At 38.2% G+C, this 22,841-nt stretch overlaps 1 protein-coding gene across 1 annotated transcript in view; it reads right to left on the bottom strand.

The window, feature by feature from the left end:
- pmepa1 (prostate transmembrane protein, androgen induced 1) overlaps positions 1-5,984 on the bottom strand; it is a 40,322-nt gene extending 34,338 nt beyond the window's left edge. The window contains exon 1 of the mRNA XM_026167316.1: positions 5,761-5,984. Coding sequence (XP_026023101.1) covers positions 5,761-5,857 — 97 coding nt within the window. The 5' untranslated portion in view covers positions 5,858-5,984. The remainder of the gene's footprint in view (positions 1-5,760) is intronic.
- Positions 5,985-22,841: the final 16,857 nt, after the last annotated feature.

Here is a 22,841-nt window from a genome sequence, read left to right as displayed (position 1 = left end):
GAATATTATATTAAAAATATGGAGCTGAAAATGGGTATAGTGGGCTTATAAATCATATTGTTCAGAGTCTGATCTAGTGTGTAGACATTTATAACTGTAAATAAAGGAGCAAATATGTCTTGATGATTTTCAGATTGTATATTACTTATGTTGCCACCCTTACAGTTAGTAGAGGGAACAAATATTGAAAGCTAAAGCCTGTTAGTATTACAAGTTGTCATTGTTTCATTACCAGATTTAGTAGAGGTAATTCACTGCTAAATGCAAGAACAAAAAATCAAGAACTGTCTTCAATGAACCTGTTAACAGCCAAGAAGTCACCAGCAAACCACATTAGCTTGCATTTTAGCAACATGCTAAACAAGCATAGTTTCAAAAAGCAGAAGATGTCATCTTGGACTGTCTTTCATGCATTTCAACTCCTCTTATCTCCGACCAGATGAACAACATTTCCTTATGAAGCGTTGTTGGGAATTTAACCCTAACACTAAAAGGTTCACTGGCGATCTGGTGGATGCTAAGAGGTTAAAGTACAATGTGATCAAATAAGGGTTGTTGCAAGGATCAACCTTGTGACTGAACATGATGCGTGGTCACATTGTGTCCTTCCTCCTGCCAACGTTGGCGTCATCCTCCTCTCCACTCAGGAACTCTATGACTGTTTTTCTCAAATTCGTTAACCAAAAAACCCACACTCCTACCCTCCAGCTGAACTCACACATACTTCGACACACACTATTGATAACATTTATGTCAGCTATAGAGTCAGACTGAGGACGTGTTGATGTTAAGGCAGCCAGACATGTAGTAACAAATGAATAGCGAAACTGAGCTACTGGTAGGAAATGATTCTTACAAGCTGATACCAGCGATGACTTCACTCCCCCTCTCCACATACACACGGCTAGTCTGTGAGTAATGCTGATGTCATGTGCTTTGACTATCAATATCTGCTGCTCAGAACAGATGTGTTTTTGCATATGTGTGTGTGTGACTGCACAGGTACACAAAACCCTACAATTACAACTTGTGAGACAAAGGAAGGATGCGTATGAGAGGAAGCGAGACAGATAAATGATAATCTGAGGTGACTCAGAGGATCTGCAGCTCTTTCACAAATCTCAGATGAATGCTTTTATCTAAATTCAGTGACTTAAAAGTGTTTAAATGCTTCAAATCCAGCTTTGAAGGTACACGGTATGGGATGCCAAATTGGTTTGAGATGCATTATGTCTTTAGAACTCAGCTAGGAGAGCTGCTTTTCACTTAATTTCATTTCCAGTGGTCGTCTCAAAGTGTCTATAAGAAATACTATTTTAATTATCTGCTAGTTAGATGCACCATTTGTGTTGGTTAATGCAAAATTAACACAACCATGTTAACGTCTTTTATAAATCTCAGAAAGAGATATAAAAACTTGGACAGATAAAGCTGAAACTTTCTGATTTATACCGCTCAAGTGAAATGACTAAAGATGGGGTTTTTTTTTTAGTTTTTTTTAGAGGTGAACTGAACCAGGCAGCCTTAATATATGCAGCAACAGATATGTCAGGTGTCTGCTATGAAATCTGTGCTTTCTTCTTCAGATCTATTTTTAAGATCTTCAGAGGTAAAAAATTTAGGGAACCCCTCCTTTTTCTATCATGTCATCCTTTGATCACCGCATCAAGTGCATAACGGGGATTATCTTTTACTTTGTTCTACTGTGCTTTTCATCTTTCCTGTCACACTCCGGTGCTTACTGCCCAGTAAAGCTGAACAAGCTTAAATGTGATATTGTTTTTGGTTTTTTAATAAAAGCCAACGCATCGTTAGTTTCAGTCTGTCAACTCCTACGCAATCTAAAATTCACCAGAATGTCTTTTGTTCCGTTCTTTTTTCCTCTTATTTCTCCTTCACTTCCTCTGTCGTTTTCTTTTACAGACACCGTATTTGCTTTTTCCAAAGTTTTGACATTTTCTTCTTGCTAACTTCTCTCTCCGCTGTCTCTCTAGTCTGCTCAGTACTCTTCACTGTCTGCCTCTTTGGTTTATCTGTTTCCCTCCTCCTGTCCTCCAGACTAAACATCACGTCTGTTTTCAGACAGAAGAATTGAGTATGCGCCTCTGTCTGCATTCTTATCTTGCCTCTCTGTTACAAGTTGAGGCAACTATGGTTATCACATGGCTTGATTGCCATAACCCCTATCAACATTACTACATGCTTACATGGACTTACTTTCTTGGAATTCTAGTTGGGAGATTTCGATCGCAGACTGGTTCTAAGAATAAAAAAATCCTATTTATATTACCAAAACATTTCATGTGACTTACAGCTATTGCATTTCTACAGCTTGGATCGGCACTACAGTGCTTTGTCAAGTTGTGCACCAACCCAAACTGGTGATTGAACATTTTAATGCGCTTGTCATGCTAGCTGCCGTATTTTGCTGATATTTACAATAGTCTGCTTATACTTCTTACACTTAACGTTTTTACCTGCTTAAACAACAAACAATGCTATATCAAGTAATACCTGCTAAAGAGCTGCTAGCTAGCTGTCACTGGGAATGAACCAGCACTGAAATCTACCATCACACATTACATTTTGTACTAAAACTTGCTGTTTGGAGTGTTTCATATATGTCTAACCATAATAACAGCCAGAAAGTTGAGGGAACACATCGTGTCATCTTAGCTATGTAGCATGAGAGCTAGCTGGAAGGGGATATGTCATTAGAGTGTCTAGCTGTCTGTCAGGCACGCATTGTGGAATAACTTGGGTGTTTTGTGCATTAAGAATAAATTGTAAATATCTGCAAAGTGCAGCATATGAAGCAAATGTTATTTCTTGGTAAGTGCACAACTTTCTACACTATACTGCTGAAATCTATACATCACAAAAGTAACTCCATTGAGGCCACTGACACACTGACCTTTCTAACTGTCACAAGTATACCATTTGTATGTTTTCAAGGCATTGCACATAACTTTATTTATCATGCATTTACAGAATCAAAGTATATTCAATATGGATTATTGTTGGGAAACCTGGTCTGACAGCATCTGCTTGGGACTTATGTCATCTCAACATGGCAGCATGGAAAAATGACAGGTGACACCATCATGAACCATTTCTGCACAAAATACATTAGTCACCGTTCTCCATTATCATGGCTTCTAAATTTTAAATGAGAAAAACACAAAACTTGTTAAAATATTGCTTCAACCATCCAGAAAAATCACTTTCAGGAGAAATTAAGCCTTTTTATTAATGCTTCAGTTTAGGTCTCTCACACATTGCTCAAAAGGCTTTTCAGTTTTTAAAAGGCAGCAAATCACGTCATCATCTAATCGCTCATTTGGATTAAGCTCTGCAGATGTGATTGCGAATAAATATCTTTTAGTTTTGATCTATTTATCAGATCAAATAAGACTTCTAATAACGTCACGTCTGGCTTTTTATCACTATTTCTGGCACTTTAGAGGATGTATGATTTATCTACTGAATGAAAACTAAAAGTAATCATTTTTACAATTGTTACAAATACATCTTCCCAATTATGAAGGTGAACTTGCAAATGCTTAATCATTTCATCAATAACCATTTCACTGATGTGATTTATACTTTGTCTGGTTCTTCACTATAACTCGTTTTTATTGTCTGTTGATGCAGATGTTGTCTGTGGCTTCTGTGTGTGTCAGCAGGATTACACAAGCCGAATTTGATGAAACCTGATGGAGAGGTGGAACATGAGCAAAGATGGAGGCTGTTCAGTTTTGGTACAAATGCAGAACATTTTCTTTGAAACTGACCTTGGTGGAGATAAGCGCTCTGTGTGTAGCTTGCTTGTTTAAACCTGCAAAACTGCAAAGATTTGTTTGCCCTAGATCTTAAATGTTTAATTCGTCATACATGACAAGATTTGGATAAGTGGTGAAGCAAAAGACATTAAAGGTGCTGTGGAAAAGGAAAAGGCCATCTATCTGAAACTGCTGCTGGAACCTCAAACATGATTAAGAGAGATATATTGCTTTACTTGTGACAATCATTGTGATAATATAGGGTAAGGGTAAGTAAATAACACCCAATACAGACTTGGTAATTGGTCCATGACTATCTGGTAATCACTGGTCGTGAGGGAAAAATCAGTATTCCCAGCCTTCTTAGCTACCAATTTCACCTAGTGAGAGCCAGAAACCTCCAAGAACCAATGCCATCCACTTGGGAACAAAAACATTTTCCCTCAGCAACTGACAGTTGGATCACATCCAATATGGCAGACCAATATCGAGCAACATGTGCATGACGTCACATTAAAAAACCTCAATAGGCTTAAATTGTTTGCAGTGTCTGTGTGTGCACTGTCTTCTTCAACAACCTAAACTGCGTCTGAAGCTGTCTGAGTGACACACACATGCACACACACACAGCTTTCATGTCTTAAATGACCTCACAACATTATGATTGTTTGCAGTTTTAATAGTAGGTGTCCCCAGCTGGAAGAACCCCATAACTTCACTCAAGTACTTTAATGAAGCACAGATTGCACTACAGTGTACTCTATATTTTCTGTGCAAATACTGTACTTTGTGATCCATGGCATTTCTTTTAAAGGTTTAGTTACATATTTTGAAGATTTAAAAACTATAGATCATACTCATGCATCAGGAACTATGATCCAGTGTTATCATGTCTGCGATTTATTTTATTTAAATATACTGGGACTGTGAGTTTTACTCAGCTAAAAAGACCTAAATCACCGTCGTCAAACATGAATCAGGGAGTCAGATCCAGCTAGGCGAAGGGTCCCATGGACAGGGCAGTTAAGTCATTAATAACTCCAATATTACGACGCAATAGTAAGAACACATTTTATATATATCTACACAGGCAGGGACCGCTGCTGCTTTACTGTCTTGCTAGACCAAACAGCACACAAAGATTCCGACACAAAGTATACGCCAATATAAACACACGCAGTGGAACACAGGGATTTCCCGGATACGGCCACACACATAAACACACGCGCGCGCACTCTCACACGCGCGCACACAGACGGGCGGCTAGACAGCCGTCTGGCTTTGCTCGAATGACGAAGCGACGACAAAACTTCCAACTCCCCTGCTTTGTCACCGATCAAACCCAGGTATTCCTAGGGCATCAGCTTTCAGTGTCCCCCCAAGGTAACGTCCTGACAGTTTCGTCGCACTTTAAGTCTTACTTTCACCGTCAAAATCCAAAATGAAGGAGCAGGTTTTCTCTGAAACCCAAGTCAGCTGAGCGTTAAGTTCAAAAGCAGACAGAAAACGCCAACGGCTCAGAAAGTCGACCAAAAAAAAAACACAGCAACCCCAAACTGTCAAAGTTAGCTGACATGGCGAAGAAAACAGCTCGAAACAGCCATGATGTGATATAAATTAAACCAAACAGAAGAGCTTTTTCATTCCGAGTCTTCAGGAAGAGATGGGGAAGCCTGAGGTTTTTGGTTTAAGTTCAAAATGAGGCGTTATTAGAAAAGGAGAAGGGGTAACGTAATATTCACCACAGTTAATAATTGCAGGGAGTACCATGACACATATTAAAACTAACAGCAGATTCTAAACTGACTCAGAACGGAAGACTTAACTCCAGTCGTTTAAATAAAAGAAATAATGTGGAAAGAGCAGAGGGAAACAGAAACTCTTCCGAGTACCTGCAGCGAAGCTTCACAGACGCATTTTTAAGACACTTGAAAGGAAAAAGTGAGCGAGGTAGAGGCAGAAAAAAGTCATTACTCACTGATTTCCATGCTCTGGAGGGAGGTGTAGCGCTTGCAGTTACAAGTACAGGAGACATTGGCGGCGGTGGCGTTTAAAACACCCATCAAGTTTAACATTTAAATGCTCCTAAAATCAGACATAAATACTCCGGGACAGAGAGGACGAGTGGAGGAGGAGAGGCGACCGGAAGAGAGAGAGGAGACTAAAAAAAATAAAATAAAAATCTCACAACAAACTCCCCTCCAAAAAATCCTCCTTTTTTCTCTGCTCTCTCTCCAATCTCCTCTCCTTTCCCTCCGGTCCTCCTCCTGTCTCGGTTCTCTCCTCCTCCTCTCTGAGGTTTCTCCTCCTCTTCCACGAAAATCTATCTATCTATCTATCTATCTATCTATCTATCTATCTATCTATCTATCTATCTATCTATCTATCTATCTATCTATCTATCTATCTATCTATCTATCTATCTATCTATCTATCTATCTATCTGCGTGCCGCTGAAGTATCGCTGCAGCCTTTAAATGTAGTTTCAACGTTGTAAAAATGTACTTCAGCTACTTTCAGTCCCTTACAACAAATCAGCTTTAGAGGATCCGCGTTTTGCGCCGAGTGACCGGCGACTAAACTGCTGAGGGAGTCTGTCTGGTCCTGTCTGTCTGTCCCTCTCTCTCTCTCTCTCTCTCTCTCTCTCTCAGTCTGTCTCTAGGGATTTCTCTCGCTCTCCCTCGCTCTCTCCCTCGCTCTGGCTCATCTGCCAGGTCGTACAGGCAGGGAGGAAACCACAGATAAAGCAAAGATCACACATTTGCCTTCCTCAGAGAGGCAAACCTTGCAGAATCACATGACCCTTATTTCATATTATGAATACTGTAATCATAAATATCTTTTTTTACTGATCCATTTTATTGTCATTTTTATGTGGTTTAAATGTACCAAGGGGTTCTATTTTGTACATTTATGCGCGTCATTGTCATGATTTTTAATCATAAAGATGTTTCCCACCATGTATATGTCGACTTCTTGTGCAACTTTTTTCTTTTAAATATTAAGATAATGGAAATGTATGTACGCTATGTAAATTAAAGTTGTGATTTTTCAGCATTATATGCTTTGCTTTTATTGTCAATTGTTAGATGAGTTGCCCAAGCAGTAATTTGACATACACAGCTGCAACAATCTAAATATTCTTGAGTATAAAAAATATCTGCAAGACTTCTTTTTTCTTAAATCAGACTCACAGCAGAAACAAAGGATAAAAAAGAGAAAACAGCTTGACTGTGATGGATTCATTGTAATTTGTTCTTCATTAAAATATTACACAGTCACTTGTTCATCTATATTTAATTATGACAATGAGCAGAAACTAACAGACCAGGGTGATTGTCTAAATAAATGTGATTTTGTTCATATTTTAAACTGCTTTGATTAAGAACACTGACTTATATACGAGGAAAAACAAGCAGACAGCCATTCAAAATAACTTTTCGTCACAGGGTTGGTCACTTAAATAATGTTGCATGGAACCTTTTTTTTTTCTTTCATTTTTCATTATGGAAGTGCAGGTATCAAGGAAAAAATGTTGCTACTAAAACTATGCAGAAAACATTTCCAAGGTTTTCATTCTCAGCAGGTTAGACTATTGGGTGCTTTTGCATGCAAATACAGCAGCCTGAATCCTCACTAACACCAAATAAGTAGAACATATTAGTGTAGTCTGTGCTCCATAACACACAGCTTTCTGCATTTCAAAGGCTAGATTTTAAAATCCGGTTACAGAGTACTAAACGGACTCAGGCCCAGATGCATCTTGATTTTGCTTGTGCCTTAGATGATATTATGTTTCTTGAAGCCTCTCGCCATCAGGATCAGCATAAAAAAACCAAACTTCTAGTTTTCATACTGCTCGGCAGTGGAATAAACTTCCAGAACACCTGAGAAAACTGGGAGTTTAAAACTTTACCATTTGGAAATAAATGAGAAAAGGATCACGTCTGCTATCATCTGAACTTTTTTATTTTTTTTCTGCAGTTTTCTGTTTTTTTTGCGGGTTTTTTATTATTTGCCTCTGCAAAGAACTTTTAATGGCTTTGTGTCTGAATGGAGCAATACAGATAAACCTGCCTTACAAATATGTGCAATATGTTTAAAAAATGTACCAGCAAATTACTTAATATTTACTCTTGAGGACTGTGCATACACATTTGTGCTCCCAGATTACATCATTTCTGCTTTTGAATTAAATCATGTGTACAAATGACTAATTTGTGCTCTCGGATGTGTGCAACATGCGTCCCCTGAGTCAAGTGACACAATTCTAAAACCGTGCACCAATTTATGGCCACAGATAATAAGCAGAGTGCCAATTATTCAAGCTACTGAAGTTGCATAATTTGTCCTACTGAATTACTGATTTGTGCTTGCAAATTCACAGAATGTAAAATTCAATGCACTGACAAAAACAAACAACTTGAAGTCCAATTACCAGAGTTTTTAACAGACTTAAATATGTGTCGATATGTGACTAAGGCCCCACTTAGCATACATGGTAGTCTGTGAATTATCCACTGATGAAGACTGTGATGCAGTTGAAATCTCCTTGAAATTGATTCCACTGCCATATACCTGTGTTGTCTTGTTATCCTTATTTTAAACTGATCTAAAGTTAAATGAAGGTAAAACTGCCTTATGTCGAGTAAGACGTGATGTGTCAAGACGTGATTAATGCCTTTCATGGTACAGGTGTGACATACAGTAGCAGGTAACTTACATGTGGATATGAACTGAAGCTAAATGACTAAGTAAATGACTGAGGATAGATCAGTAAACTGGTTTAAATGAACAGAGTAAATCCTCAGTTTATACAGTTTACATTCAGTGCTTAAAGCAGAACTTTGTAAAAAAAAAAAAAAAGATACAAGTATTACAGTTACCAGCAATATAAGCATTTCGATATGAAAACCTGCCCTTTAATTTTAAAAGAATCATAAGCACATTTTGAGGATTTATAACAGACATAATCACTTACATATCAACTTTTAACTTCATCAGTTGATGCATCAAGAAATGTAATTTTGGATAAATAACAGTTTTCCATGCATGTTATTAAAATAGAGAAACATGATATGATATAGTAATTTCAATAACAGATAAAAGCAGGAATATTCATGATCCATTATTTCTGTCTTTTTTGCAGCTTTTTTAGATAGTGTGTGATTGTAGGACAAACTTCATTTTAAAAGCAGCGAGTTAGCCCTCAATGTCAAACCACAGCAGCTGAAATTCAAAAGATTCTGCAGCAGCTTTCCAGCCTTTCTTGTGTCTGCTTGTTTTTCTACCCTCATTCTGTTTCTCTCGCTAATGAAACAGGCAAAATACGGGTAAAATGAACTTCAGTAAAGCTGTAAATGACAAATACACAAACCCACACCATTTAAAGCTGTTTTTTTTTAACACTGTGTTGCCAAAATTTGAGCTCACCTAACTGACATGCAGGCAAAATCCCATTAGGAATATAACTGCATGTGCATCAATATACACACACACATATATATATATATAACCTTTATAATGTTCATCATTCCAAAAGTCCAATAAGAGTTGATTCAAAATGTTGAATATTAGTGTTGCAGCAGATCGACAGAGCCAGACAGCATTACGTCAGCCCCCATGACTGACAGGCCCCAGGGACCAATGAGGCTAGACTGTAACAGCATGTCTCATCTGAGTCAACTGCGTCTAATTACGCCTGCTGAAGTTTATAGCTGCATGTTAAAGTGGTTTTATTGCCCAGCTGGACTCCCCAAAGCCCTAATCATGTAGACAGAAAAAACTTAATCACCCAAAATACATTGCTCAATATGTACAGAGGGAAAAAAAACTGAAGGAGGAAAAAAAATACAGCAAAAAATGTATAGATTAAAACATGTTACAGTTTGCTGTGAATATGAGCAGTGAGATGAACAGAGCAGGAGGCAGCATTTTTCCAAAGCTCTGAAACGGAAAACAGGTGGTAAAATGCTGGAAATGTTGAATTATTTAAGTTTTCTACTTCTTGATAGAAAATGGCACGGAAGATGTATTTGTAGATGAGATCATAGCTAACTTAATAATTGGTCATCTCAGCCAAATTAGAGAAACTATCATAATTTATAATAGATAATCAAGGTAAAGTAAAAAGGGAAATATACAAAATTTCAATACCTCAAACACCCCAAAGGAGTGCCCCTTTCATTGTAATTTGTGTAAACTGATTTTTAACATGTTTAACATGATATGATATGGGACTGTATTCAATTAAACAGTCTCACTATCCTTTGTGTCATATTGACACTGAAAAGCAACTTAAATTAGATAATAAACTAAAACCAGGTCAGTCTATCCATCTAATTAAATCAAATCTGATAGGATTACAGAGCATCACTGTCCAGCCAATAAACTAGATGTGCCATGTTAAAAAGTGTGTAGGGCCTCTGCTGCCCCCTGCTGAAGACTAGCGGCAAGGCTGCACAGAGATGGGACTAAGTCATGTTGTATGAATGGAAAGAGCAAAGCAATTTGACTCAAATTGCTTTAAGAAAATTTTTAATTTTTTTGTACTGTTATAACAGTACAAATAATCTGCATAAAGACAATAAGCTTTAAAGAATTCAAATTAAACCTTAGTGCTATTGCTGCCATAACTAGAGCCTATCCCAGTTGTCTTAGGGCGAGAGGCAGGGTACACCCTGGACAGGTCGCCAGTTTGTCACAGGGCTAACATATAGACACAGACAACCACTTGCACTCACATTCACTCCTGCATTCACACCTAAGGGCAATTTAGAGTTTCCAGTTAACCTATCCCCACTAACTCCATGTCTTTGGACTGTGGGAGGAAGCCAGAGTACCCGGAGATAACCCACGCAAACACAGGGAGAACATGCAAACTCCAAATAGAAAGACCCGGCCTGATGGTGGACTTGAACTCAGGACCGTCTTGCTGTGAGGCAACAGTGCTAACAATCAATCAAACAAATATCAGGCAGCTGACTGTGTATTTTAGAGAACGAGTGCTGTTGCGTGAATGTGTTTTCATTGTCTGACCTAAAGTGGACTGAAAATTAAGGATCTGTAAGTGTTCAATGAGTTCATATATTTTTATTATGAAATAATTCCCAAACCAGTTATCAAAATGGCTGCAAGTTTCAAAAGTAACAACACAACATCCAGCACACAGACATTAACATTAAAAAGCCAGGTGGCAATTTGGGAAAGCCCAAATATAGTCACAAAACATTTGTCAGTATTAAGAAAGACAAAATGGCATACACACATGGAAGATTATTAAAGAAGCTATTTGCATGAGCTGAGAAGTGCTTTGAGCTCTTAATTTAACTTCCCTCTACAAACTCTCTTGCAACAAGATGCAACCTAAATCATAAAGCTTTTTTTCTACCATCTCTCTTAGTATAACAGCAATTGACAGTATAATTGTGTCTTGGCATCTAAAACTGGGTCTGGAAAATGAGCTCTGTGAAATAAAAGATATGAAAGAAATTTGTCACAGTGGCTTATAAATAAAAATCTGCCAGTGACATGCTGGTTGTTTACTGGAAGTCTCCTAGCCCAATACGCAGCTCCTGTTTTTGTCTGTGTTTCCTGTCGAAGGCCCTGACACATGCAGCAGACTGAGACAGTGATAATCGAGCTGGCGGTGAGTCAATTTACCGTCTGAGGGGGCTGAGTCACCAAAACGGACAACAGGTGTGGTCATTTTTCCTGTCTCTCTCTTTTTCTCTCTGTATCGTAGCCTTTCTTTGAAGACTGAAGTGGGTGAATCATTTGGTTAAGGACTTGCTCTTTTCCTGCTCGCCTGACTCTCTCTAAAGAGTGAGTGTATCTATTTATCACTGGTGCTCAGACAGAAAATGGCTCTGTATTAAAGGCAGGGGCTGCACTGGTAGGGGCATGTTGTTTCAGTGACTGGCGAGAAGATGAAATACAATCCAGGAAGGTTAGCTTGAGTAACACATCCTTGGGGTTGGCTTATCTGATGAAAAAAACACTGCACACTGCAGCACACTTTTTTCTTTACTGTTACAGAAGTTTACAAGTTTTTATGGCAGCATTTATTTAATCCACTGTGAGACATGCAGTAGAATGAGATTTTATGTTTAAAGAGATGTATTTGCTGTTTGCACACAGTTGCACACTGATATGGACACCTTAATCTGGGTTGTCAAGATGGACAAAGGAGGTAGAAACCATAAGCCTTTGGGATTATCACAAACAAGATTGCATGTAAACTGGTTTGTGCTTCAAGTTCAGCCTATTCTCATTCCTGAGGTGTCAACTAATGCACCTTTGTCAAACCTCATGTTCTTAGGCTTTGAGTAACATAACAAGTCTGTCACTCCCAGCATGGACGGTTACTGTTGTGAAAGTGGGGGCAGAATGCCTAATAGGAAATGAACCATGGTCTTATGACTGATATTCTTGCAAACACCTATACCTATACCACCACCACCACTTCAACATCTTAATGTGGACCATGCAGTTATCTAAACTAGAACAACTCTCACTCAGTGCCCAATTTCGCCTAGTCTAGCACATCAGGGATCTAGTGCTAAAAGATGCCTTGTGTATTATAGTGTGCTGCAGCCAGCATTTGAGAAAACTGCTGGCTGAGTCCTGTGATTCCATAGGATAAAAATGCGTTGTGCAAGTCAGTTTTGATTTTTGATTTTTTTTTATCCTTGAATCAGTCGTAAGCCAGTGTACCCCTGCCAGTCCCAAATGGGAGGGTTGAGTCAGGAAAGACATACAGCATAAAATCAAACATGCAGATTATAATGAATGCGATTTGCATATGGATCAGTCAAGACCCAGGTTGGCAACAACCAACTCAATCACCAACAACCACAGAGAAGGAGAAGTCATTTTCTGAGGCATACAGAGAGAAGGAAAGGCATGAATTTGGGGCTGAGAGTACGACCTTGTAGGTGAGATGTAAGGACTATGACTGGTTAAAGAGTGAGGGTTGGCTGATATGATACAAAGAAGAAACTTAGATTTATTGTGTGGGCAGGAGACCAAGGTGAAAGGTAACCAAGGCCTGGAACACTGGATGTGGATTCAAGTTGTGCTATGATGGTGTAGACAGGAAGAGAAATGGGGTGGGGGTAATCTTGAAGGAAGTCTATGTGAAGAATCCTATTGAGGTGAAAGGAATGCCAAGTGGCAACATGAGTTTGAAGCTGGATATCAAAGCAGCGATATTGAATGTTGTCAGTGCATATGGCAAGTTGAACGTCAGTTAGAAGAGACAAATGAATTCTGGAGTGAATTGAATGTTGTGAAGAGTGTCTCTCCAAGGGGTAGAGAGTGATCACTGAAGCACACTTCAGTGAACATGTAGATGGAGGGAACAAAGGCGATGAGGAGATGCTGGGTAAGTCTGGTGTTAATGAGAGAAATGCAGAAGGACAGACGGATGGGGATTTTAGCAAAATGTTGGAAATAGCTGTTGTGAAAATGTACTTCAAAAAGAAGGAGGAACATAGGGTGACATATAAGAGTGTAGAAAGTTGGAAACTTTCTACACTCTTATATGTAGAAACCTTATGCAGAAGGTGCCATTTGAAAGACAGGAGAGTGCAGCTAGGCAGCAACAAGTAGGATGTGATCTGTAGGATGACTTTGGAAATCAGGAGGAGGAAATGAATGAAGATAGAGGATTAAATGGTAAATGTAAAGAAGAATGAATGTAGTAGTGACTTCAAAGAGTTTTGAGACAGGCTTTGGGTGATAATCCCAGATGCCTAGGAAAGCACAACTGAAGTGGTAAACTACCAAGAAAACACTGGCAGAGGAAGGATGAAAAGGAGACTTGGTGGTGAAATGATGAAGTACAGGTAAGTATCCAAAGGAAGTGCCTGGCAAAGAAAAAGTTGGATAGTCTGAAAGAGGGAGAAGAAAAAGACTTACACTGATTGACTGGTCAGAGAGATTGAGCTGGAAAGGACGTGCAATGGGTCATGGTGATTAAGGATAGAGATGAAGATGTACTAACAAATGGAAAGAGCCTGTTGAGACAATAGACAGAGTACTTTGAGGAGCTAATGAATTAAGAAAATGGGAGAGAGATTAGGACAGGCAAGTTAGTGAATAAAGAAGTACTTAATAATGAGGAAGTAAGGTAAAGAGGATGTGAAGAGGATGAAGACTGGAAAAGCAGTTACCTGCAAAGGTATGGCGATGTATAGAAGAGAGGATAGTATCATTTGAACCACATTTTGTAACAGAAGTAAGAAGTGGATGTATGAGGAATGAAGACGTGTACTGGTATAGATTTTCAAGAACTAGGGTGATGTGCAGAGCTGCAGTAACTACAGAGGGAAAAAGCTGATGAACCATTCCATAAACGTATGGAAGTTGTTAGAGGTAGGTTAAGATAGGGTTACATCAGGAATTGACTCATAGCTCGTTCTTGTTTGCCCTGGTGAAGAATAGGTTGACAAATTAGTTCAGGCAGAAGTCTTGGTGGAATATGAAGTTTGCAGATTAAATTGTGATCTGTAGTTCGATTAGTTGAAAAGTTCAAATTCTTGCCTCTAAACTGCTCAGAAGCAAGAGTGGGATGGTTTGGACATGCACAGAAGAGGGCTAGCTGATAGACTGGGCAAAGGTATATTGAGCTGTGTTTAGAGGAAAAAGGTATAAACAGATTCATGGATATGGTGAAGGAGGATATGCCAGAAGTTGGTGTGCCAGAAGAGGGTACACGGTATTGGGTGAGATGGACACAGATATTCTCCATTTTCTCAGTGATTCTTGCACAAATTTGCATCATGAATGAAGTAGTTCAGTTACTTATACCACCTGAAATGGTTTTCACTTCACAGGTGTGCCTTGTCAGGGTTCATCTGTGAAATTTCTTTCCCTCTTAATGGAGTTGGGACCATTAGATGTGTTGTGCAGAAGTCAGGTTGGTATACAGCTGACAGCCCTATTTGACAACTGTTAGAATTGATATTACGGCAAGAACCAATCAGCTAAGTAAAGAGAAATGACAGTCCATCATTACTTTAAGGACTGAAGGTCAGTCAGTCCAGAAAAGCTTTAAACGCGTCCCCAAGTGCAGTCACAAAAACCATCAAGCACTAAGATGAAACTGGCTTAATTACAAGATGGTTTGGGATGAGATGGACCGCAGAGTGAAGGCAAAAGAGCCAACAAGTGCTCAGCATCTCTGAGAACTCCTTCAAGACTATAGGAAAACCATTTCAAGTGACTACTTCATTAAGCTCATCGAGAGAATGCCAAGAGTGTGCAAAGAAGTAATCAAATAATCATAATTCCATATGTGTTCATTCATAGTTTTGATGCCTTCAGTGAGAAACTACAATGTAAATAGACATGAAAATAAAGAAAAATCATTAACTGAGAAGGTGTGTCCAAACATACACTTGGCCCTGTGGGGGGTCTTTATCCTTCTAGCTTGGATCCATTTGGTAATGGTGTTCCATTAGTACATCATCAGTTGTGGCCATCTTCTCCTGATTTACACGTGGGTCTTTGTTCTTTCATCATGAGCAGTGGTTGTGACAATCAGTAGTTCTCTGCCACATTTCTTCTGCTTAGCATACAGCCTAAGGGTGCTGGAGTTGTGGTTTCACTCCCAAGTCTCAATATATAACTGATATTGAGACAAGGAGCTTCCTTGTTGTGATATCAGTGCCTTCTAAGTCCTCCTTTCGCCAGCTGATTCTCCCAGTGGGATAATTGACAACCAGCAGGCCAAGGCTGTTGACTACTTTGATGTTGTTCTTCCCATTCAACTGACTTAGTACATGCAGTGCATATTCTCTGCAGGTATTTGGTGCTTGTGGCTTTCCTAATGGCCTATTCATTGTTCCCAATTGCCTGCGGATTTCCCAGGTACTTGTAGCTGTCCTCAATGTCTCCAGTGTTGCCTGAAGGTAGTCCTTCTTCATTATTCCACCTACTTTGTGCAATGTACCAGTACCACTGGCAAGAAAAGAGCCCCAGAGCATGATGCTACCACTAACATGGTTAACAGTTGATAGTGTTCTTTGGTGGGAAGGCCTATTTCACGTTCTCAGTCCATGAAAATGTCAAATTCTCTTTACTTAACTCTGGACAGTGGAATTATTGTTTCAACGATTTCCAGCGATTTTTTTTCCAGACCTAGGCAAAGTGCTGAAACATCCAACAATTTTAAATACATTTTTTTAACTTATGACTGTGGAATCTGCAGTTGTTTAGAAATAGTTCCAGCAGACCTCCCCAGCTTTTGTAAAACGGCAGTTCTCCTGCTTAGACTTTCACTGAATTTCTTGGACTTTCCCATTGTTCTGATTATTGGTGTTTTAATACTGGGAAAGAGAAACTGCCAGCTGTAGTCAACCATGAATGAGAAGTTAGTGATAAGCATGATAATTGATAATTATCATTTCCATCAAACGATGCAGCATCCTTTCATTCCTAACATGTTGCCCAGTCCATATCAGTATGGACTTTTTCCCCATTAAAATCTGATGTGTTCCTTAATTATTTTTTGAGCAGTGTATTTGGGGTTGTATGTATATATTTGACCATGTTTGGCTTAGTGAAAAGCCAAAATATAGTCAAACTTGTGCACCCAATTCTTGTTTTGTAATATCATTAAAGATATATTCTATACAATCATTCCACCCTGGAAAAAGAACAGTTCAAAGGAATCCTTAAAAGCATCAAAATACCATGACATTCATGACTATAATGAGTGTATGTTAGCTTTTGACCACAACTGTATATTCCCATTGATTCTGTTCTGTCATTTAATCCTTTTTGGCAAACCCACTGCATTTTTTTTCATCCTGACTGCTGTGAAGGCATGTTCAGGCAATGTATGTGTCAGGGAGCTATCACCACCCAGATTCAATTATTGTAGAGTAATTGCAGAAGGGTGGCTGCTCTTCAGTGGTTACACGGCAAAAACATCATAATGCTCACCCCCCAAAGTAATTTGGATTCTTCTTTATCAACAAATGTTTACAGAAGTGCGGTTCTGGAAATTACCTTTTAACTGACTAATGTTCAGTACAAAACCTCTGCTATTGTTTATATATGAGGCATGTGAATAAGTGCCAATATTTAACAATATTTATACTATTCATATTATTTTTATAACTAAATCCAGTTAAAAAAAATTGTAGACTTACCTTTTCTAAATAGCTTTAGTTAATAAACTGTATAATTCCTTGGGTAGTTCTGCTGCTCTTCACATTTTGTTTAGTTGGCATTTTCTCTATTTTCAATGTAATTTTTCCACCAAAAATCATTTGATATATTACTATAACAAACACCCCCCCCCCCCCCCCCCACCCCCCACCCCCCCCGATAAGCGCTTCAAATTCTAAGCAATGAATCAGTTTTGAACAATAAATTAAATTTCAGGTTCTATTTGAACACTTTCCTAATTGATATATATTCATTAAATCATTTGAGCTGTATTGCATTTCTTCTTAAAGATTATTCTTTTTTGAAATTAGTATAGAAAATGAAAATGTGAATGTGGCTTGGTTGTTGAATATCTGCTTGCTTAAAAAGCCTGGAGCTTTTTTAGCTGTTTCTAAAACTGTGGAGACCACATTTTTTGACAGCAGATAGTTTGGCACGTAAGGAGGGATACAGCTAACATTACTGCATTTCCTGTAGCTGAACCAGTTTCAGGGTCTTGTTATTGTGTAGTCAGGCTTGCTGTCCGGTTTTCTCGTGATATGTAATGCAACTGAGCCATTGTTAATAATATTTTTCACCTGTCTCCTTTCTCCACTAACAAGTGTTTGTTTTTTCTGTGTCCCTTGTCTATCTTCATGTTTGGTGTTATTCTTTATGTGTTAGTGTAATTTGTTTTTTGGTTAAGTCCTGTTTTACTTTGAGGGTTACTGTCCAGTGTAACATTTTGGTTTTAATTCCTACTGTTGTGCCTTTCCCTGCTCCCCATCCACATTGGTTTCAATTGTGTTGTTTTCACTTGTGTTGTTTACTTTGGTTGTCTTTTTGCCATGCACTTGAGTCTTCTTATTGCATTCTTTTCAAGTTAAATGTTGGTTACTTAATGTGCACTCTGAATTTAATGGGGAGCCAATACAGTTGAGTCAGAAACAGTGTGACATATGAGAAACCTTCATCAGACAATCTGCAAATATTTCAAGATTTTGTTTAGGCCATCGAATAATGAACTACGGTAATCCAGATGTGATTTAATAAAGACATGAATAACAAATTCCAGTTCAGAGTTTCCATTTTCATTACCGTAGGCAGAAATCTGTCCAAAGCACAAAGAAAGACTGACTTTTTTCTTTATTAAGTTGGAGAAAGTTGTCAGCCAGTCAAAGTTTAACAGGGTCTAAGCACCTATGCGGGCTCTGAGGCTAATAAACATCTTGGGATTTAAAAGAAATACATAACTGAATGTCATCTGCGTACTGTAGCAATGATGAGAAATGTCCTTAAAGGTTCTCAAAATTTGCTGAAGAGGGAACAGATATAACATAAATAGTTAGAGCCCCAAAACAGAACCTTGTGGTATATCATAGGTAAAACCATTGGAAGAGGATTTGTACTAGAAGCAGCCACAGAAAAGGATAATTTAGACAGAACTTCAGTGGCCATTTCAGCATTTGTTGTTCTTTTTAATGCACTGAGTTTGTTTTTATTGTAAATATATTAAATGTTCTTAACTACTACACTGGGTTTTGTGATCCTTAGCTACTATTCCCTTTATTTTAGCTGTTTTCTACCAGATTAAAAAAAAAACCCTCCTCATTCGTTTTTATAAACACATGGGAATACAAATTTTATTTAATCTTAAATTGTAATTCTACTGAACTCACACACCTTGAACATCTGTTATACAGAACTCAAACAAAGACAAAGAAAGGGATTTTTTAAATAGAGCTATTTGCTGTTGTAGATGAGTGACTCTTCCTCCACAACAGAAAGGGAAAATTAGTAAATAGGAGAACCCTAAGATCAGATGCAGTGGTGCAGTGTGGGGAAAATGATCACTCAGGAACAAGTTACAATATTGTGAGCACATCTAGATTTTGTGTACAGGCTGTTAACTGAGCTGTGGTGATGCTACTGCTCTGAGATTCACTGCTATTCGGTGCTGTGCTTTTTTGGAAATCGAATTTCCCAGAGGAACCCACCCGAGGGATTAATAAAGTTCTAGCTAATCTAATCTAATCTAATCTCTCTATTTCTGGGTTTACACAACTGAATTCAGCAAGATATGAGCAGATGTTACATGAATTATAATAACTGATTTTCAACACCTAGAAAGTGTAAAGGTTCCCTCAATGTAACCTCACACTGACCATGAACACCATAGTTACTCTACACCAGTACAGCACAATGCATTACCATAGACTTCACCACAGTTAGCACAGATAGCTTTAATTTCCATTATATCAAATGTTAATGAGGGTTCCTTATCTTCCCAAAAAATCTCTGTTTTATCTCTCTTGTTCTGTCTTTCTTACATCTGTCTCCTTCTCAGAATGACATTATCTCATATTCTTTTCAGTCCCTGGGAAATAAATAGACACACTGTGTGATAAACTGTATTGCTGATGTTACTGTCTTTATGCTTGCTCTTCTTTTGTAGCGATGGCTAGATGGCGTGACCACAATTTATACACTTTCTACACTAAAAACACGATTCGATATCGTTAACATACAACAATAATGTATCATGTGGATGGGTATTAGCTTAACAGCTAAAATAATACTCCTGTTTTCTTTAAGCTTGTGGTTCCAACTTAGAACCAACTTATTAAATAGTTTTTCCATTTTTGTTTTTAAACTGTAAAATGGCTTATTGGACTATTGGAGGGGAAAACGTTGAGAGCCATTAAACTAGCATCTCAATAAATTTTTTTATTGAAAGCTAAAATATTGCCTGCACGTTCTGCAAACGAGCCTCCATGCAGTTCTCCAAAATCCCAATTACACATTGCTGAACATGGATGACATTTGTCATCTAATGCTGATTGGTTTACAAGTGGGTCAGAATAGGGAAGGGAGTGACAGCAGAGTTAACCAGGAATGAAAGAACCATGAAAATAATATCAAAGATTAAAAAAAAAAATACAGTATGAAAAACACAGACTGTAACTGCGTTGAACAATCGTCATTGTTTTTAACAATTGGTTTCACTTCAGTTCTTTCTTTGTTTTAGTTTCTTTTCTCCACTGCTGACTGAACAACCACCAATAGCACAAGTAAAAACAGCCCACAGACCGGTTGTACCACATACTTTGTATACTGCCTCCATCGACAGCAGATGCTCTCTGCAGGGGCTGTCCATGGACTGCCAGTCCATTTCTCGATTCAGTTTCTTAGATGGAGCCATCGATCACAACCTGCAGAAAGCCAAAGACCTCATTCAGCAGGAAAGCTAGTGTATCTGTGCAGTTACGCGTGTTTCTGTTGTTTTGTTTTGGGTTTTTTTGTTGTTGTTGTTTTTTTTTTTGGGGGGGGGGGGTATAAAAATGCTATGGATTTTGAAACAAGTATAAATGTGTGCAAAAGAAAAAAATAATTAAGAGGTGGGACTTCTTACACTGTTTTTTGTGAGAACACAATGTAATCTGCATAAAATAACATGTCATAGATCTCACTTACTCAAATAAACAGCATTTTCAGTTCTGTTAAAATGAAAGAACAGCTTCATCAACAGATTATGTAAGCAAAATAAAACAAAATCACTCTTTTTGAATCCTCTACCTGAAAGAATGGGGAATGAAATATAACTTTCATGTTGATGGTCACAGAGACATAAAACAGTCTGAAGAATTACAGATCAAATTTAAGTTAAAATGCTATTAAAATGTTTGGTGACTTTGCCCAAAAATAAGGTTATGCATGTGTCAAGTTACTTGTTTTGATGAGATCTTAGGGATACAGTTGGCTAAGAAAAAACGTGAATGCACTTATCCACAAGTGGATAAGGTCTGAAAGCAGAGCGCACAAACACTGGGAAACGAAAGGTTACTTTTCTCACTGTAGAAAGGTGTGTCTACCAAAATTATGCAGAAAGTAGATGTGAGTCCCTTTAGGGGGAAAATGCCACTGTTACGCCACCAACTGGTGTGCGAAGTCCCGTGAAGCTTTGTACTGTCGTCATCTAGCAATTTTCCCTCTTATTCACAGAAATATAGGTATGGTTCACAGCCCAGGTCCTTATTGAACGACAAGTGGAATGTTCTGATATTAAACTTTTAAAAGATACAGTTTAACTGATTTTTTTATTTTTAGTTGACAGTACTGGAATAACTAAATAATCCATATATCTCCTTAAAGCCTAAAATATAAAATAATTGGAGGAAAATTACACTTTTTGTAAAAATGCAGACTGGACCATCTGACTTTTTTTTTTTTTTAAGTTAATTTTAATTTCCATACATGACAAAAATCACACTGATGATGTAGAAGTCTCAAAAACTCACAGAAAATCTGTGTGTTTGAAACATGATACACTAGGGGTTAAGGGGACATATATTGGGTTTTTGTGTAGCCCCTCTATTCACCCTCAGCCTTCAGAGCAGAGTTTTTGGATCTCAGGGATTATTTGTACAGTGCATCTGATAGTCACAATGCTTTACTTGTTCCTATATTTCATCATGTTACAGCCTCATTTCAAAATGAGTTAAATTCACAATACTCCGTAATTACAAAGTCATAAAAAGTTTGCTTGAAATTCTTGCAAATAAATTTTAAATAAATAAATAGTATAACATGAGTTTTCACAGCCTTTGCCATGACACAGTTGGCAGCATTGAGCTCAGGTGCACCCTTTTTCCACTGATCATCTGTCTGACGTCTCTTCAGCTTCGGTAATCGACCTGTGGGCAATTCAGTTGACTGGACAGGATTTGGAACTTGTCTATAAAAGATCCCATACCTGACACTGCATATCAGAGAACAAACCAAGCCATGAAATCCAAATTACTACGGGACTGACAGCCCCAACAACCACAGTGGCCTCCATCATCTGTAGATGGAAGAAGTCTGGAACTAGCATGACTCTCCGTAGAGCTGTGTGTCTGGCCAATATCAGCAACTGAGGTCTTCGTGAAAAGCCTGAGTCAGTCAACATGAACCAAAAAAGAGATGGGATAGTCTGATACAACATTAGGCAATATTATTGGTTAGTCAGCTTTAGATGATTCATGCTAATTGCATCCTATTCATGCGTGACTACATTCACCAACTAAGAAGCTGAACTGCATGCTAAGACATGACACAAGCAGTGCCAGGGTGTTCAAGGTTTTAATTTTTTTCAATTTTCTATTAGCTTAGATTCCACATGATTGTTTACAGCGGTTACAACCCAGTTTCTCTGTAGAAAGGGGATTAACATTAATGAACCAGATGGAGAACCACAGATAGTATTTAATAAGTAAAGCTTTAGTTTACTGGACAACCACTGGACACAAATTTTGAGGAACAAAGACTCAAAGTTACCTGTCTCACATTTGAAAGGTCTCAGTTCTTGGAAGTAAAACAACAGTAGACCTCTAACAGGTTCCGTAATTGTTTTCTGTGAAATGCAGGGTGTGGGCACCGATTGGAAGTAAGGGTTTGTCTACCCTAATTAATGCAGAAAGTAGTTGTTAGTCATTTCAGAGGGAAAAGTGACACTGTTATGCAACCAGCCTCATGCTGAACATTGTGGCTATCACCATCTTAGCTTTTGAAACCAGGTTTAATGAGCAACATGCAAATTGCATATCACTAAAACTCTAAAGCATACCAGATTTTACACTTTTTAGTTCATGGATCAATGTATTTCCTGAAACAGGAGTCTTAACTTTACTTTGTTTGTTTACTTTGTCTTTGTCTGTCTAGCTTCAACTTTAATGAATTGTCATACTTTTACTGCTGTCATATTGGGTTTGTCTGCTCAGCACCAGTAACTGGTGAACACTGTGGAGAATTTAGCGGCTAAGGAGCCTGATATTGCCCTCAAGAGTTGGTAACACTAAGAAAGATGTGAAATATATGGTTCACGATAACATGTGCCATCTGCTTCATCTGTAGGGGGCTATA

This window comes from Astatotilapia calliptera, chromosome 5 (assembly GCF_900246225.1).
Source record: "Astatotilapia calliptera chromosome 5, fAstCal1.2, whole genome shotgun sequence".
Taxonomy (NCBI): domain Eukaryota; kingdom Metazoa; phylum Chordata; class Actinopteri; order Cichliformes; family Cichlidae; genus Astatotilapia; species Astatotilapia calliptera.
This window is presented reverse-complemented; position numbering and strand designations above follow the sequence as displayed.